At 34.8% G+C, this 18,254-nt stretch overlaps 1 protein-coding gene across 1 annotated transcript in view; it reads left to right on the top strand.

Moving 5' to 3' along the window:
• Nucleotides 1–18,254, top strand: part of FAM184A (family with sequence similarity 184 member A) — a 121,908-nt gene that overhangs the window by 50,836 nt on the left and 52,818 nt on the right. Inside the window, exons 2-7 of the mRNA XM_044676848.1 lie at nt 5,756–6,610; nt 8,822–8,957; nt 10,980–11,161; nt 13,062–13,259; nt 16,312–16,434; nt 18,002–18,163. Of these exons, the coding sequence (XP_044532783.1) occupies nt 5,756–6,610; nt 8,822–8,957; nt 10,980–11,161; nt 13,062–13,259; nt 16,312–16,434; nt 18,002–18,163 (1,656 nt within the window). The remainder of the gene's footprint in view (nt 1–5,755; nt 6,611–8,821; nt 8,958–10,979; nt 11,162–13,061; nt 13,260–16,311; nt 16,435–18,001; nt 18,164–18,254) is intronic.

Here is an 18,254-nt window from a genome sequence, read left to right as displayed (position 1 = left end):
AAGGGGAGAAAAGTTGTCTGTTTCTACACTGTCTAGTTGTTTTAAATTTTCTGTGGAATTTCATCTTTTGTTTCATGTATACTATAAGCTATGAGTTGGAAGTTGCTTTAGTTGTCTTGTAAATTTACAAGATTTAGCTTGTAATCTTTTTTTCATTTTCGTCTTTAAATGCCCTGGAGGTAACTTTGCTTAATTGCGTAGCTTTCCATGTTTTCTTTTAAGCTAGTTATATTATTGAAATGATCTTATCATCATTTCTACCTGCTATTGAGTTAAGAATTCCTCTCCTAGCAATATCTGTGCAAGGAATTTGCTCTGTGATCTTTGTGTCATGGTCAGATCCATTTTTGAGCTTATTGTGGTATATAGTATAAAATGTTGAACTAAATGTAATTTCTGCCAAATTACTTTCAAGTTTTCCTAGCAGTCTTTGTCAAATAATGAGTCCTTTTTAAGTTGTTCCTGATCTTTCTTCCTTAGTCTATTTCATTTAATTTTTTAATTTTTATTTCTGTTTGGCCAATACCAATCACAAACAGTATGTACTTTCCCATTTGTATATCTTCATTTCTATAAAAAGTATTTACATTCATAAAGTCCTGAATGTATCTTGATAAGCAACTCAAAAAAATTTATGTATTTTGCAGTCAACATGAATGCAGTTTTGTTTCTGTCTTCCTGCTAAGTTTTATTGGTAATCTATGTAAAGGTTTTTAAAAAGTTAATTTTATATTCTGCTACTTTCTGAAATCAGTAAAAATTTAAATTTATTTTTCATTAAATCACTAGTATTTCTTAATTAAAGCAACATGCCATCTGCAAATAGAGATATCTTTGTCTCCTCTTTATTCTTTCTTTTATGGCTGCATTTCTAAAAGTGTTGTCTAACAAAATTGATGATAATCTAGAACCTTGCATTACTCCTGTTCTTACTGAATAGGCTTCTAATATTTCTCCATTAAAAATAAAACCAGAAAAAAATAATTATTTTCTCTTAGTTTTAGATACTGTTACTATGTAAAGGTTCTTTTGGTTGTATACTTTTAAGAATTTTTTAACATGAATAAGTTCTATATTTACCCAAGATCTTTTCTATATCAATTAACATATTCATGTGATTATTATTTTTCTTCATAATTATGTTATGTTCCTAGTTTTACAAATTATACTGGTATGAATAAATAGTCTTTTGAAATATGGTTCTTTGGTCTCTTTGGTAATATTTTATTGTTTTTGACAGCATCATAGTTTAATCTGTTTTACCTCTCCCTGCCTGAGGTTTCAGGATCATATTTTGTCATATAGAAGGAATTTGTAAGGTTCCTTCTGTTCCTGTTTTTATTTTTTTTTAATTATATAGTATTGTAATTAACTGGTCTTTGAATATTAGATAGAAATCACTTGTAAATTCATCTGGATCTGTTTTTTTAGAAGTTCATTTTCTGTTTTTTATAATATAGATTGTTTTATTTAAAGTATTTATTCTACTAATGGGTTTGTATTATATTTTCATAAATATCTATCCACAAAATTTATTTTAAATTTTTTTGTTGATATATAATTGGATATCATAGTTTTTTCATCTGCTATGAATTTCCTTCTTTTATTCTGATTTTGAGGACCTTTGAAAAAGATTTTATCTTTAAAAGAAAAATCTTAACAGTTTCGTTAGTCCTTTTAAAAAAAGAACTTTTTTGTTTTAATCAACAACTTAATAGTTTCTTGCTTTCATTTTTTTCTATTTGTTTTTCAGTATTTGTTTTTGCTTATTTCATTTATCAGTTCAGTGGTCATGTTTTAAATTTTCTTTATTTCTTTTGGTTTTTAGGATATTAATTTCTGTTCTTAGGAATTACTTGTTGATTTTCTAGGGAGTTCAATCAGTTCATCAAGTTCTTTTTTAGAAGTGTAAGTCTCTTTTTTGAAACATTATTGTTGTTTGTTCTTCATTTTTGAAGAGGACCAATGATATCGCAGAGTGATGTCTTGATTTGTATGTGAATGGGATTTAGTTAGGCATAGCTGCACAAAGTTGTCAGCTTCACTCTCTATTCCGGTCATTGAAGTCCAGTAGCAAAATAAAAGTCATTATGACTAGTGATGGCCTGGGATGTAGCAGATGACCTTGGAGTCTCTGATGTCTGACCAAGTTCTAAGTGCTCCACAATGCCTGTTTCCACAGCCTTCATGGCCCTTGGGTCATCCACCCATTTTACTGAAAGGAAGTTTTCACATGTGTGGGGGTAGACATCCCCTAAATCACCTACGGTTTTGAGGCCTATCTTTTACCTTTGACCTGGTCTAAATTTAAATTTTCTTTTAAGGGGGGCAGCTGAGTAGCTCAGTGGATTGAGAGCCAGGCCTAGAGACGGGAGGTCCTGGATTCAAATCTGACCTCAGATACTTCCCAGTCATGTGACCCTGGGCAAGTCCCTTAACCTCCATTGCCTGCCCTTACCACTCTTCTGCCTTGGAGCCAATACACAGTATCGACTCCAAGATGGAAGGTAAGGGTTTAAAAACTTTTTTTAAATTTTTTTCTTTTAAGGACTGCTTTAGTTATAATTTAATATTATACAAATATATTTTCTTGTTTAGTCATATCCAATTCTTTGTGAATCTGTGGACCAACTCTCCATGAGGTTTTCTTAGCAAAGATACTAGAGTTGTTTGCCATTTTCTTCTCCAGTTTTATGCAGGCAGGTATTAAGTGAATTACCTAGGATCACATAGCTAGTCTGAAGTCATATTTTAAATCTGATCTTTCTAACCCTAGGTCCAGTGTGCTCCTTATAAATGTTCATACATTATCTCTTTATTATTCATTCTTTGACCCACTCATTTTTATTGCTACATTGTTTAGAATCCTTTTGTTTTCATCTTTTCTCTCATTTACCTTATTGATAATAGTTTTACTGTTGTGTGAGCTATAAAAGATGGGTTTAATGTTTTATGAGTTTTTAGCATATAGTAAATTGTACTGATATATATCCTGCAATATTAATTATCCACAGACTGTGGAATTCTACAATTTATAGCCATATATCATCACCATAATACAACTGGTATTAAAAAGATGGGCTTTCCAAAGTTTACATTCAATAATATTATGCTTATGGTTTCTTCTCATTTTATATTGATTTTGATCTTTGATATATTGAGTCAGTGATCTGACTATCTGGATGACTGATTTAGAAATGACTTTCACTGGTCATTTCCTAATTATAAATAGACAACAGCATAGACGACAGCATAGCTAGAAGGAACAGGAGAATATATTCTATACCATAGCTTAGACGTAGTATTCAGTAACTGATTTGAAGTTTTTGTTCTAGGCTATATAAGGCAAAAGGGTAATTCCAGGTATCTTATGGGTGAAGTACAGTCAGCATGGTTTGGAAAAATGGTGGCAGAGAAGTGGCATGTTTAAGTATATACTGATACAATTTAGCTTCAGTGAGTTCTTTGTAGAATTTGTCAACCTCCTTATCCACACAGTATTGGCTATATTTTCTTCATGGTGGATTTTTTGTAAATACCTGTCAAAATGTCACAGTATAAGATGGCCAACTTTCTCATGAAATTAAGTTTCTCATTTCTTTTGAATGCACAATTAATCAATAATTTATTAATTTATTAATCAGTATTTATTAAGAGTCTACACATATTCCAGGCATTATGCTGACTACTGGGCATACAAAGACAAAATTAAAACTGTCTCTCCTCTTAAGGAGATACGTTCTAAGAAGAGAGACAAAATATAAATGTATAAATGTTTTAAAAATACACAAATCAGAGACAAGGTGACCTTGAAGGGGAAGACAGAGGTGAGAGTGGGGAACTAGAAAATGCTTCCTAGAGTAGATGGCCTTGAACTGAATCTTTAAGGAAACACAGGATTTCAAGAGGCAAAGGTGAAAAGGGAGAACATTCCAGTCCTGTTTGTAAAAACAGAAAGGCAGCTGATGGAAATGAAATGGTCCCTCCTTATATTCTATCAAGGAGGTAACCTGTATCTATGTAAGTACTTATAAAGTCCATACAAGGTGATTTGAGTGGGAAGAGCGCCTGTAGTTGGGCAGGGGGAAAGGAGTGAATCAGGAAGGGCCTCATGGAGAAGGTAGCAAGACCTAGGTCTTGAAGAAAGCTAGGTATTTCATCATTTGTGATGAGGAAAGAGTACTTCACAGATGTGAGAGATAGGGCTTCCATTGCTTTCTACTAGTAAGGCCAGGGTGGACTGCAGCAAATGAAGGGGAATATTGTTCAATGAGGCTTTTAAAAGGGTGATTAGAGACAGTTTAGAGATGACTTTAAATGCTAGGAAAAGGGCTTCTCTTTGTGATTCTCTTTGTAGTAGGGAACTGCTAGAGTTTATCAGTCAGGAGTTGCGTAGCCAGGCATACCCTTTAGGAAAACTGTTCTTTTTGGAAAATGAATTGGAATGAAGATAGATGTGGGGTTGTTTGGAGTAATCAGTTAAAAAAGATTAAAAGGGTCTTCATTAAGGTAGTAGCTATATGATTGGATAGAAGACTTTCAAGAGATAATATTATAGAGATAAAAATGACAATATTTAACAATTTATTGGATGTAAGGGGTTAGAGAGAGTAAGGATAATGCCCATGACACTGGGAGGTTGGTAGTGTCTTCAGCAGAAAAAAGGAAAATTTAGAAGAAGGAACGTTTTAGGTGGAAAGATAATGAATTAAGATATCTCTGGGATAACCAGTTTGAAATATCTAATAGCTGTATGTTGGTCTGAAACTGAAACTTAGAGGGAAACTGGGACTACATATATAAAGCTGTGGGTCATCTGCAAATTGTAGTTAAGTCCATGGAGTCTAATTGGGTTACCCCAAAAGATAATATAGAAGGCAAAGAGAAGAATGCTCACAGCCGAATCTTGGTGAAAACTTGTAGATAGGGTGTGTAATGTTGATGATGAACAAAGGAGATTGAGAAAGGAACAAGCAGTACCTAAACTAAGAGAGTAGTGTCACAAAAACTCAAAGAGGAAAGAGCATGCAGAGGAGAAAGAAGTCAATAATGTGAAATGTAGTGAGCAGGTAGTTCAAGGATTAGCATCAAACTGTTAGATTTGGGAGAGAACAGTTTCAGTCAAATAAAATTGAAAGATAGATTCCAAAGTTTTGAGGAGTTAGAGGAAAGAAAATGAAAGCATCAAATTTAAATAGCCTTTTAGGGGGCAGCTGGGTAGCTCAGTGGATTGAGAGCCAAGCCTAGAGACGAGAGGTCCTAGGTTCAAATCTGGCCTCAGCCACTTCCCAGCTGTGTGACCCTGGGCAAGTCACTTATCCCCCATTGCCTACCCTTACCACTCTTCTGCCCTGGAGCCAATACACAGTACTGACTCCAAGATGGAAGGTAAGGGTTTAAAAAAAATTTTTTTAATAGCCTTTTCAAGGAGTTTAGCTGAAAAATGGAGGAGAAAGAAAGAATGATAAATAATATTCTCTTGTCATAAGAACGGGGAAGACTTGAATGTGTTTGAAGGTAGTAGAAAATGAATCTGTGAATAGAATTTGAAGATTCAAAAGAGAGCAGAGGATGATTGAGGATGATGCGGTCTTCTGGAGAAGATGAGAAGGGAGACAATCAGGTATCCATGAATATGACAAATATTCTCATATATGTGTGTGAAAAAAAGTTAAACTATAAAAAGGAATTTGACCAAAAATTTAAAAATTCAACATTTCTCAAATTTTCTTTTCTTTCTCTCTTAAAAACACAGGTAATATATGCTTTGAACACTAAAAATGATGAGCATGAATCTTCAATTCAAGCCCTTAGAGATGCTCATGAAGAGGAAATTCAGCAAATTCTTGGAGAAACAAGAGAAAAGATTTTGCAATATAAAAGTAAACTTACAGAGGAGTCAGACCTTAAACGAAAGATCCAAGCCTTAGAAGAGTCGCTAGAAGGCCATAAGAAGATGAAACATCAGGCTTTGACTGAGTTTGAAGCTTACAAACACAGAATGGAAGACATGCATGTTTGTGCGGAAGCACAACATGTCCAGCGTGTACTAACAATGGCTCAAGAAGTTGAAGATATCAGAAAGAAGTTTGAGAAGAAATTGGAGAGCTTTGCACAGCTACAAGTCCAGTTTGAGAAAGATAAATTGCAGGCTTTAGATACCTTGAAAGCAGAACATATACAGGAAATGCAAGAACTTCTTCAGACCCAGGATTGTCACAGTGCCTCCTTAAGTAAGGGGCAGGAAAAAGTGGAGGAACTGCACAGAATTGAAGTGGAAGGCTTAAATAAAAAACTTGAAGAACTGAAGCTTGAAAGAAAAAAGCTAATTGAGGAATACGAAGGCAAACTGAGTAAAGCTCAATCCTTTTATCAACATGAGCTGGATGCCTTGAAACGATCCCAGCACTTTACAACTGACAGTCTCCATGCTAGCAAAGAAAAAGAAGCAGATCTGAAAAAGGAATTTCAGAATCAAGAAGCAATCTTTCGTAAAACTGTATTTAGCCTTAGGGAAGAATTACAAATTGCAAAGGATGAAACTGGAAATCTTCAAGAAAAATGCCAAAAGCTTCAAATAGCAATTTCTACAGTAGAAAACAATAATATGGTAAGTACCATTTTGTTCTTAATACTCAAAAATTTTGTGAATTCAATATAGCGTACCTGAGGCATCCCTTTTAGGCACATGGGACTCCCAGAAAAATGACCACAGGTTCCAGGTCCTCACTGAGTCAACATCCATTCAAAACCTTATAGCCCACAAACCACCACTTTTTAATTTTAATTTTTATTTTTACTAATGTGCTAAATGACTCGATTAGTTCAAAGCAAAGACTTTTAATGAAATAGCATAATAAGAAAAATAGCAAAGGAAAATTTCCTTCATGAACCTGGTACATAGATAAATGTATTATCATTGGAAAGCGTGAAAGCACAATGATCACAAATGAGAACACTCATGTGAGCATGTGTGGCCACAGTGCAAAAGGGGACAAACATAAAACATGAGGATGGCACATGTATATGTTGTAGCCTCAGTATTTACACAGATGGGCAAGTCCTTTCCAATGTTGCGGGGTTACTGGTGTCTTTGGGGTGATGTTATCACATCACTGTCTCAGGGCCTACTTTGCTGGGCCTGTATTTAGGTGTTGATTAGTATCTACCACTTTCTGCTGCTAGTTGTCTCATCTCTGCTGTTCTTTGTAACTCTTCTGGGTTTTTCAGTTTTGTGCTGGACTCTTTGCTCTTGTGACCAATTCAGGGCATACTAGCTTCTTGGTTTCATCCCTTCTGGACTACTTGCTGATCATCTAAGCTCACAACTGCTTGAACATAGTGACTAAAAAGCCCTTCTTTTGTGAGGACAGATGGAAGGCTTTTTTTTTTTAACCCTTACCTTACATCTTAGAATCAATACTGTGCATTGGTTCTAAGGCAGAAGAGTGGTAAAGGCTAGGCAATAGGGGTTAAGTGATTTGCCCAGGGTCACACAGGTAGGAAGTACCTGAGGCCAGATTTAAACCAAGGACCTGCCATCTCTTCTCTGAGCCTAATTCTCATTTCACTCAGGTTTTGGGTTAGTTACCTCACAAAATATGCAGAAAACACAAAGGACTCCCAAGAGCCAATAAAAAAATTTTTTTAAAGTACTCATGATAGCCCATAAATGTTCAACACGATTTTTCTCTATTCCAACTGCTACCATTTCTGGGGCTAAGAAAATCCATTTTCAGGTCTCTTATAAAAGCTATGGGCAGGTACACATAACTTCCATGTGCCTCTCCTTAGAAATATTCATTATTATATAAGGGTAAGGGTGGAGGTCTACAGACAGTGTAGATGCTACACAGGTACAGATTCCTACTCTCCTACCTTCTCCTTACCCCCATCCAGTTCTTCTTTCTGATTTCTGAATTTCTTGAAAAAGAAAAAAAGCAATCTGTTGGCTTACTTTTATCAGTCAGCTTAAAGGGAAAGTTATTGTGCCAAGAAGTGCATCCTTCTAAGAGTCTGAGATTACCAAATCATATTGTAGACAGCCCCAGTCAGAGAATCTATCCACTAGGAAGTGCTAATTAATTCATCTTAAGGAAATCCTGGTCTCTGATAAATTAATCATTTGTCTTTTGTACTCTTTAACAAGTTGCCAAAGGTCATGTCCCTGACTTTTCTGGGAAAAAGTATGGATAATCAAAAGTTCCAAACAAAAGCTTATCTCAGCAACCTCAACAAATTGATAAGGGAACTTCTTTGATAAACCTCATCTTTTATATACAAAATTTCACTTTCAGAATCTAAGTAAATATTATAGTGAGATATTTAAAAGTAAAACAATCAAGAAAATCTCCCTACTAAGAATTACTGATTATAATATTCCTTTATTTCAAAGATAGTTCAGTAATTATGAAATTAAATGAACCATTAAAGTCCTATACTTTTTCTACTTAATTTTTTCAACATTTACACAATTACATTCTCTGTTAGTAGTATTAACGGTGCAGCTACCACATACATTTTTTTTAGCTATTGACTTAGTCACTAAACAATAGAAATATTTCCAAGAGTGTTGTTTTGTAGTAATTTTAGAAAATTCCACAACCTTGGGCTGGAAACCAGAAAATTTTTAAAGTAAAAATGAAAAAAGATTTAGTTATTTATATTGGAGCCTTGTGATTTTTGAAGTTATTATCAATGCTTATAAGATTAAATTTGAGAGCAAATGAGCATGACTTAGCCAACAAATACGATTGAATCATTTAAATTAATGTTGATTTTGATTACATAGTAATAAAATGAATATTTTCTGTCTTCTTAGATTCTTCAAAAACAACTAGATGATGTCAAAGGAGAAGAAATAAATTTACTAAGCAAACATAAGGAAGTGGAAAGTGAGCTAGCAGCTGCTAGAGAACGGTTACAGCAGCAAGCTTCAGATCTTGTCCTTAAAGCTAGTATGTTTGACCATTTTTCTTTGATTATTGCCAGACTAAAACTAATACTCATGTTCATTCAAAATGAAACTGGTCTTTCCTTATTATATTTAAATTATACAGAATCTGAGTATTGGAGTGAGTTCTGATGGTCCTACTGAATTAATGTGTGTCATTTTCAGGTAAACTAAATGATTTTAGGTAATATAAACTTTTAAAAACAGTAACTTTGTTAAAATAATTGAGTTGTACAAGTTCAGAGAATGTAGTTAGTGTTTAAAAGCATAGCATAATTGTGCACATTTATAAGACTTTTGAATAATGTTGACTTTAAGGTATTTAAAATAATGAAAGTAATACTAGTATTAGTAGTATGGAATCTATAGATAAATTTTAATGCCTTATTTCAACTAGTTCAACTTTGAATTCATATTTGTTACAAAATGTAGCTCCCTATGGAGATTCCCTTCTGCTGGTGATCCCCAACATTTATTAGAGAAAGTCAGATATTTTAAGTTGAAAAATCATCTGTAGCATTTTTATTTTATGTTAAAAAAGGAAGTTCTTAGAGTTGATCACTTTTAGTATTTATTTTGTTCTATTGGGCTCAAGAAAGAATTCCAGATTTCCTTTTCATAGGATCATTGATTTAGAGCTGGAAGGCACCGTCGGTCTCATCTAGTATAAAACCTCATTTTACAGATGAGGAAACTCGGGCCTGGAGAATTTAAACAGCTTGCTGATGGCCACCTAGATAGATATGATAGAAATAGATTTAAATTCTGATGCTGTGATACTAAATCCTGTATTTTTCTATACTTTCCCTCTCAGCAAATACTGACTTCCTCATTTCTTCATCTGATATAGGGCAGCCTGCTTTTTCTCTGACTTCTGTCTTTTCTTCCTTTCTCCTTTTTTCTTCTGTGCTTCATTTTTCTTTCCTTCCTATGTCCAGATCGCCTAGCATCTTTCTCTGTGCCTTTCTGCTCCAGTTTTTCTTGATCAAATTCAAGATCATTATGACTTGGTAGAGCATGAAGGTCACTGGACTTAAAGTTGGACCAGCTCTGGAGTCAGAGGACCCAGGTTCAATCCCAGCTGATTACTCGGATGACCTTGGGCAAAGTCCTTTTTACTGTAGGATGAGGGAACTGGACTAGATGGCATCTAAGGCCACTTCTAGCTCTGGATCTATGAACCTGTGAACTCTTGAGTTTGTATTACACATGGTAACATTATTTTTTAGATGAGAAAATTGAAACTCACATAAAATCTAAGCAATTTGCTCAGGATTAAACTGCCAATGTCAGAGCAAAAACTCAGTGCTGAAGGACTTGGCTATTAATGTTGGAAGTAAGATTAAATCTTGTTTCTCTGACTTTAAATCCCTTGTCTTTACCATACTGCTTCAAAATACTCAGGGATGTACTGGTAAATGTTTAACAGCTGGAACCCTTCCAGAGAATTAAAATGTATATACATATACTTTTAAATTTAATTTGTATTATTAATACTTTCTTAAATCTAGGCAATGAAACAATAAATCAAACTTTGATTTGTAGCAGTTGCTGATTTCTGAGGTATAAATGCTCACACTAAAAATTTAAGAGGTCTTACAAGCTAGTTAAAGCTGGTTCCAGTATACCCCTGTCCATATACCATGCTGAAGATTTAGGGAGGAGAAACAAAGAATAGTTTTTGGCTTGGCTCTTCTAAATATTAATTATGGCAAATTTTCTTATCCTATTTGCTTCCAGAAATTGACTACACATACTTAAGGGAATACCTGTACTTAGACTTCCTTCTGTGTCTTGTACAATTTTCAGGTTCAAAGAACAGCTTAAAATGATATAAGAATAGACTTTCTAAGTTGTCACTTGCTTCTTCTGTAAATAGTAAATGTTCAGAGACTGAACAATAAGAAAAGTAGAAATAACTCCTTATACAGATCTAAAATTTTCTTGAGGCATAATGCAATCAGTTATGATGATTATGCCACTCAAAATATTTCAGATTTTTTAATGAAGAATTTTTGGGGGGTAGGTCATATTGGAATCCTGCAAGCTACTCAGTTGTCACAGGAGGCTACAATAAGAGAACTGGAGTCAGAAAAGTCATTGGCGAAAGAGAAAGTATCCCAACTTGAAAAAGAAAGAAATTTTTTGCAAAGCAGAACTCAAAGTCTGGATGAACAACAGAAAAAGCAGATTCTGGACCTGGAAAAGGTAAAGGGAATTGGGAAGAGAGAATTAGGGGATTGAGAAGGTTTGAGGTTTTTGCTTTTTGCTTTTCAAAGCAAAAGAAAAAAGAAAAATACAATTCTCTTTATAGTCTTCAAATTATAATGCTGAAATTCTTTGGAAAAATTGGCCACCTTCTACACCTGCATAAAATGTGTAGTGTATTGGAGCCTAATAGTTTTTACAATTTTATAAAAATGCAGTGTTGTTGAGAGACTGTATATGTATGTTTATATATAATATATGAATTAGATAATGCAACCTAAAAGCTAATGAGCATTCTACTTATTGTTTTAATCAAAATGCTATTTCAAAATAAAGATTTTTTTCACTAAGGTTCCATTTTTGGTGAAGGGTGTGATATTCTTATAGTTAAATAATACAGTTAAATTCTGTAGTTTTGAAGTTTGTGTCAATCAACTAACACTTGTTAAACGCTTATCCTGTTATGTGCCAGGAACTGCTCAAAGAGCAAGAGATATAAAGAAAGGCCAAAACCTGCTCTCAAGGAACTCCCAGTCTAATGGGAGAGACAACATGCAAACCAGCAATGTACAAAAAAAGATATATTGAGGATAAATTGAGGGCAATCTTCAGGATAAGGCACAAAGGTCTGGGAAAGTTTTTTATAGACAGAAAATGAGACTAATTTAGACTTGAAGGAAACCCGGGAAGCTATCAGGCAGAGATGAAGAAGGAAAGCTTTCCAGGCATGGGAAACAGCCATGAAAAACTTCTGGAGTCAGGGTGTGGAGTGTTGTGTGTGAGGAACAGCAGAGGGATGCCAGTGTCACTGGGTCACAAAGTATCTGGAGGGGAATAAAATATGCAGCTCTATGAGTGAAAGATCTAGACCTGTGATTTCAGTGATAGAGGTGACTTTCAGGTAAGGAAACTTCCTCTACTGATAAATTGCAGACTAGTTATTTTCAGTTATGTTGATAAGAACTGGTCATCTGTTGTATGGATTCAACTTAAAAGTTTTTTGCATTTCGTCTAAAAGAGTTACTAATGTGTCAACTGTAAAAAAAACAACACAGAACTATTAGTCAGAAAAACTCTTTAATTAAGGAAAGAGGTTCAGTGCTTTCCTCAAGGCCTCAACACAAAGCCTGGAACTGACCCCTGGGACAACCAACTGCACTAGATTGACAACTCCAAGGAACAAAAGAATTTGGGGGGCCTATATACCATTTGGGAGATCCAGGGGCAGGAAAAGATGATTGACATTACCATAGCTACTAGGAAATGGGATTGTTCAAACTATACTGACTGGATACAATCAAGCTTGGGAAAGGAATCCTAGCCAGAGGCTGGGGTGTAAGGGAAGGGGGGCTACCCACAATGGATACTAAAAGGATGGTCCCTGCCCAGGCATGGGTCTTCTTGGAAAAGGATTTCAGATATGGTATATTTAGCATTTGCTTAGCCCCACCTAACTGGGTGTCTTTTTCCTTAGGGTCCATTTTTCAGTCTGAAACTGCTAGTCTGAGATTCCCTTCAGGTTGGATTCTCAGGGGAACAGAGAACAAGTACAAGCTTTTGGGGTCTCCAACTTACAAGCTAGTCCTAAAACTTGGGGTTCATCAGATCATACTAGGCTACAAGTTTAGGGGTTTCTAGATTGCACGTCGACACTTACATATGACTCCAGTCTACTAGTACTTTTCCCTTTTCTTTATTTCTCTAGAGTTCTGAATCTTGCATGTGACATATTATTTATTTTTTTAAGATAGCAAATGATAAAAATTGGTCTGGAACAACCTACAAACCCTCTGCTATTTGCCATAATGCTTATACATGCCACGATAGTTAAACATTTATGGTAATGCTAAAAAAGCAACTAGCAAATATTCATTTTTCATCTAAACATTTTTAATTCTAGCAAATAAGTGAAGCAAAGAAAAATCAAAAAGAATATTATGAGAAAGAACTAATAAACCTTCAAACTAGATTCGAAGGGGAAATAATACAATTAAATAAAGCTCACTCAAAGACTTTGGAAGATTTAGCTCAGAAGCATCATATTGCAATTGAGACTGTCCACAGTAATGCAAATAAGGAAAAGAAAAGGCTGCAGATGGTAAGTTGTTGGTTTTTTATTTAATCTGACTTTACATTCTGAGATTGCTATCTTGAAATTGGCTAGGAGAAAGGGGTTGGGAGGAAGAGTTGGGTGTTAAAAGAGGGAAAAAAAGCCCAACTTTATGTAGCTAAATATATATTTATTTATTTATACATACACTTTATTCATAAGAGAGGTCTTAAATGCCTTTACTAAAGGAAATAATTACTCTTAATTTACACACAGTTCCAACAATTTTGCATAGATGGGTTTGGTTTTTTTTTTTTTTCTTAAATGTTTATTGGGTTTACAACAGATCAGAATACATACATTTGAAAGGATGAGAGTAAGAAGATACTTGTAGCTTTGGAACCTAGACTTGAGTAAGAAATGAAAGCCTCTAAAATGAATGCAAACATTATGAAGAATAGATAAGAACACAAAAAACTTAATAAACAAGGGGTATTGGTATAGGAGAAAATACTGCATGCCCCTCACAAATTTCATGCATAGGTTCTATATTACAAGACAGCATATACTGAAACTCATAATGATGACTGAATGATGACTGAATGAAAAATAGTCTCATATTCAGTTTCCCTTATTTAAGAAAGCAGTCAAGTACTTATCTATCTCACAAAGATGTTTCTATTTCATTCTAAAAGTCATAGCTACTAGATTTTATTGAATTGAGGGTTAGTGAGGTGCCAGGAAGGATAGATTGGGGTGAGGAAAGACTGTGACAAGGAGACCAATAAAAGGCAATTACAAGAGTAAGCAGTCTTGTGGCATTCCTCTGGGTTTCGTTGGCTGTCCTAGTGTAGACTGGTGGTTTTTAGCCTTCAATTTGACAAGCGTTTAGAAAGCACAGACTCTGTGTTTGTAGAATGGCCTCCATGAAGTGCTCAGGGATACCTGGGCAGAAATGGCAGCCTCAAATCATCATGGAGAGAACTAACAGCTTGGCAGGAGAGAAGATACCAGGAAGGGATTGTGCCCAGGGCAGCTCGGATTCTAAGAGAAGGAGGGGGCAGGCGAGAGTGGCCCCAGCTCTGTGGGTGCCCTGGCCACAGGTCTCCCTGGTCACGTGTTCCTAGCACGGGCTCTCTGCCCATATTCCCCAGCCATCCCTACTGGTGATGTGGTGACCAGTGGCCATGTATCCCATGGCTGCGTGGGGTAGGGCAAAGGCAATAGTTTTACTTGTCATGTATTTGTTATCCTATTTAATTAAAAAAAATTTTTTAACTTAACATGTAGTTTGGCTGACTGGTATAAATAAACATGTTGACTCTAAGGTAGCATTTCCGGATGCAGGAATATACTAGGTGCCATACATAAAAATTTTTTTTAATTTTTTTAAAAAATGGAGCAGGCAAGCATTTGAACAAGAAGTAAGAGTGGATGGCTTATGGTAGGCTTCCCAAAAAAAACCTTTAAAACCTTTACTGAAAATTTGAGTTTAATTTAGTGTTTTTTTTAAAAAGTGAATTGATGTCATTTAATTATTAGAATTCTAATGTATTAAATGACAAGTGTGTAGGCAGGAGATCTCTAAGTCAAAATATACAATAAGGAGCAACTAGATGGCTCAATGGATGGCCCAGAGATGGGAAGTCCTAGGTCCAAATCTGGTCTCAGACATTTCCCAGCTCTATGACCTTGGGCAAGTCACTTACTCCAATTGCCAGGTCCTTACAATCTTCTGCTTTGGAACTGATACTTAGAATCTATTCTCACACAGATGGTAAGGGTTTGTTTTTTTTAAGTGCAATAAAAAAGTAAACAAAGTAAGAGGATATGTCAGTGGGCAATGATAGGAATAAATGATGTGGTTTGAAGTAGCCCAGGGTTTTCCAAGACTAGGCCAGTAGAGAGACTTTTGAGTGTGGATTCAGGGAATAGACTAATTGTATTTTTTTTTTAACTGAGGATCAGCATCGCTCAGTCTGGAGAAATTTATCACTAGGTTGGTGAAGGTGATAAATTTTTTTGGCCACAACTTTCAATTAAGGAGGAATCAAAACCTGCATCTTTGAACCAAGTTTTCACACCACTGAAATCGAAGAGCCTTCTTTGTGGTATCAAAGTATTGTTATAATTCTAAGTTGAAATAATCGATGCCAACAGGGATTTTTTTGTTTGTTTTATGGGGTTGGAGGATTGCATTTTCTGTTAATTTAGATCTCAGTTTTATTTAGTTTTATTCATTAGTATAGGTATTAGTTATGCTAATTCATTAACTAGGAATTAATTTCTCTGGGACTGAACAATGCAGCATTGTCTACTAAATGGTAAGTTCTTCAATCTAGAAAACAGAAAGGAGGAGTTATAGGCAAAAACCCTCTAGAAATGTTCCCAAAGAGCAAGAATGTTAGTGTGTCAAGGTGACTTAAGGGAAAATATATTATTTGTACTTTAATTGATAATAGGCTAAAATGTTTTATATAATTTCAAATACTTAGGTTCACATACAAGAAAATTTATGTATGTATGACTTACCACTTAAGAATCTTTTTAAAATCCATTAAGAGTCAAGGATGAGGAGAAGAGGAGAATGTGGTGCTTCTGCAGAAGAGGCTTGGGGGCAGGGACTAGTCATGTTTCAGAGAGGTAGAAGAGGATGGCTAAAAAAGTATTTGGATTTTGCAGTCAGGTTACTGATGTCCTTTGAGAGCAGAGTTTAATTGGAGTGTTGAAGGTGGTAGTCATATGACAAGTAGTAAATGATGGGTAGTAAGAAAATAGCAGAATTAAATTTAGCAACCTATTCAGGAAGTTTGGCAGCAGAAAGGGAAAAAGAGAGCATGAGAGCTGTGTGGGATAGAAATGTCAAGGAAAGGTATTCCTTGTTTTTAAGGATTGGGGAGATTCATGCATGTTTATAAGCAAATGGGAAAGAACTCTGGGTTGTGGTATTAAAGGAAAGTAAGAGTAGGAGAGTAAGAGCAATTTAGAAATCTAAAATTATGTCTAAGTATAAAACAAGGAAAAATGTATCCGTTTCACCTACTTGTATTGTAACACAATTTTAAGTATAATTTTTCAATTTTTTCCCACTTTTTCTAAGGAACTAGAAGAAAAACATAAAAAAGAAAAACTACAACTAGAAGAAGATAAAATTCAACTTACACAGCAGATAGAAAGACTAAATGAAGAACTGACAGCCAAACTAAATACAGCTGATAAAGAGGCAAGAATCTTCTTAAATCACATCAACTCTATGTCATATATTTAGACTCTATTTAATCCAGTAATGATTTCTTGAGAGACAGCATCTTGAGACACTTGACTTTCTCAGTATTCCAGGAAGCTCTTCAAGACTTTTACAGTTCTGTTAGGGATCTATATCACCAGAGGGACTTTGCATCCCAGGAGTTCTTCATCCTGATGAAATTACCTTCCAAACCCTGAGAAAAAGAGATTTCTTATTCTAGTAGTATTACATGAATTAGCATAAAAATGGCATCGTTTTAGTGGGAAAATGAAGCATTTTGTACTTAATTCTTCCATTATGAAATTACTTTAAAATATTCCCTGAAAGCTTTAGTCTAAAATGCTACAGCCAGGAAATAGGCAAACAAATGCTAGAAATAATTAGGTAGTACTGAAAGAAAAGTAGAAAATTTTATCCTACTCTTATAAAAGATATCTACATTTATAATGCCACCTATTTTTCTGATTGCTGTCTTTTAAAAAGTATAATTAAATGAATTTAATGAAAGGACTAATAAAATAATAGATTTTTTAAATTAGTATTTTTCCTGGAAATTAAAAAGCTGAGCACATTATATATCAAAATCTATACAATAATGGCAAGAATGAATAGGGCGAGCATGAACCTTTTCACCAAAACACAGACTACTTCACATCTAAAGATACCTAAAGAATTTGAGTGATAATATATGTATAACCCAGTGAAATTGCTTGTCAGCTCCAGGAGCAGAGAGGAAAGAGGGGAGGGAGACAAGAATCATGTCACCTTGGGGAAAAATTTTAAAAATAAAATAAAATAAAAATACCTAAAGAAATAGTTTTTGGAAAAAAAATTTAAAGAATGGCACTGGCTTACTCAGCAGATTCTTAGAACTTCTAATCCTGAGAGAGAGTATAAGGATTGTAAGCATAGCTAAAATATAGAAAGATTAGATCAGTTTTATAGATTGTAGAATCATGATGAATTAATATAGGAAGTCAACAGTATCCTAGGATAGATTTCAAGTCCTCTGAAAATTGAAATGGTCGACTACAACTACAACCAGTACCCTCCCATAAAACATTACTTGTTATCACTATAAGAGACAGAATATGAGGCTATATGTATCGTGGTTGTGAAACATTATTAACATCTCTTTTCACATGCTATTCCTTGGAAATGTACTGTCACCTTTTACTTCTAAATGTCATGACCCAAAACCGCATTCTGGTTAACAGACAGGCTTGTTTCTAACACAAAAAAACATGTCCACCTTGTTTGGTTTCAGTTCCTTGAATTCCTTGTTGATCTCCACCTCCTAAAGCTAAGCCTTCCTAAATCTTTTCGGTTCGAAGCCCAGACTTTTAAGTCCTGGAGTGAGCCCTGTGGCACCATGCTAGTCACTACCCACTGCAGCTATCTCCCTAGGACTTTCTGAGGAGACCTCTCTTGCTGTAAATTATTGTTATTTGAGTTATCTCTACAATATGAAGAAGATAGTCAATATTTTTGTCTTGATTGTCAAAAATAAAGTTTTGCTAAAAGCATTATATTTTTTATGCAGGTTTCTCGCCTCCAGGATTTGGTAAATAAAAGCGAACAAGGTCTTGGTTCTGCAGAAGGGGTTATCTCTAATCTACAGGACTCCTATAGACAACTTCAGGATGAACTAGATTTAACCAGAGTAAAGCTAAAGGAAACCACAGACTCATTATTAAATCTTGAGGTAATTTCATAATCCATTCATAGTCCAAGTTCAATGATAGAGAAATACAATTCAAGCCACTAACACAACTATCTGTGTGACCATGAACAAG

Source organism: Gracilinanus agilis, chromosome 4 (genome assembly GCF_016433145.1).
Source record: "Gracilinanus agilis isolate LMUSP501 chromosome 4, AgileGrace, whole genome shotgun sequence".
Taxonomy (NCBI): Eukaryota; Metazoa; Chordata; class Mammalia; order Didelphimorphia; family Didelphidae; genus Gracilinanus; species Gracilinanus agilis.
Note: the sequence above shows the minus strand (reverse complement) of the source record. Positions and strands in the feature narration are given on the sequence as shown.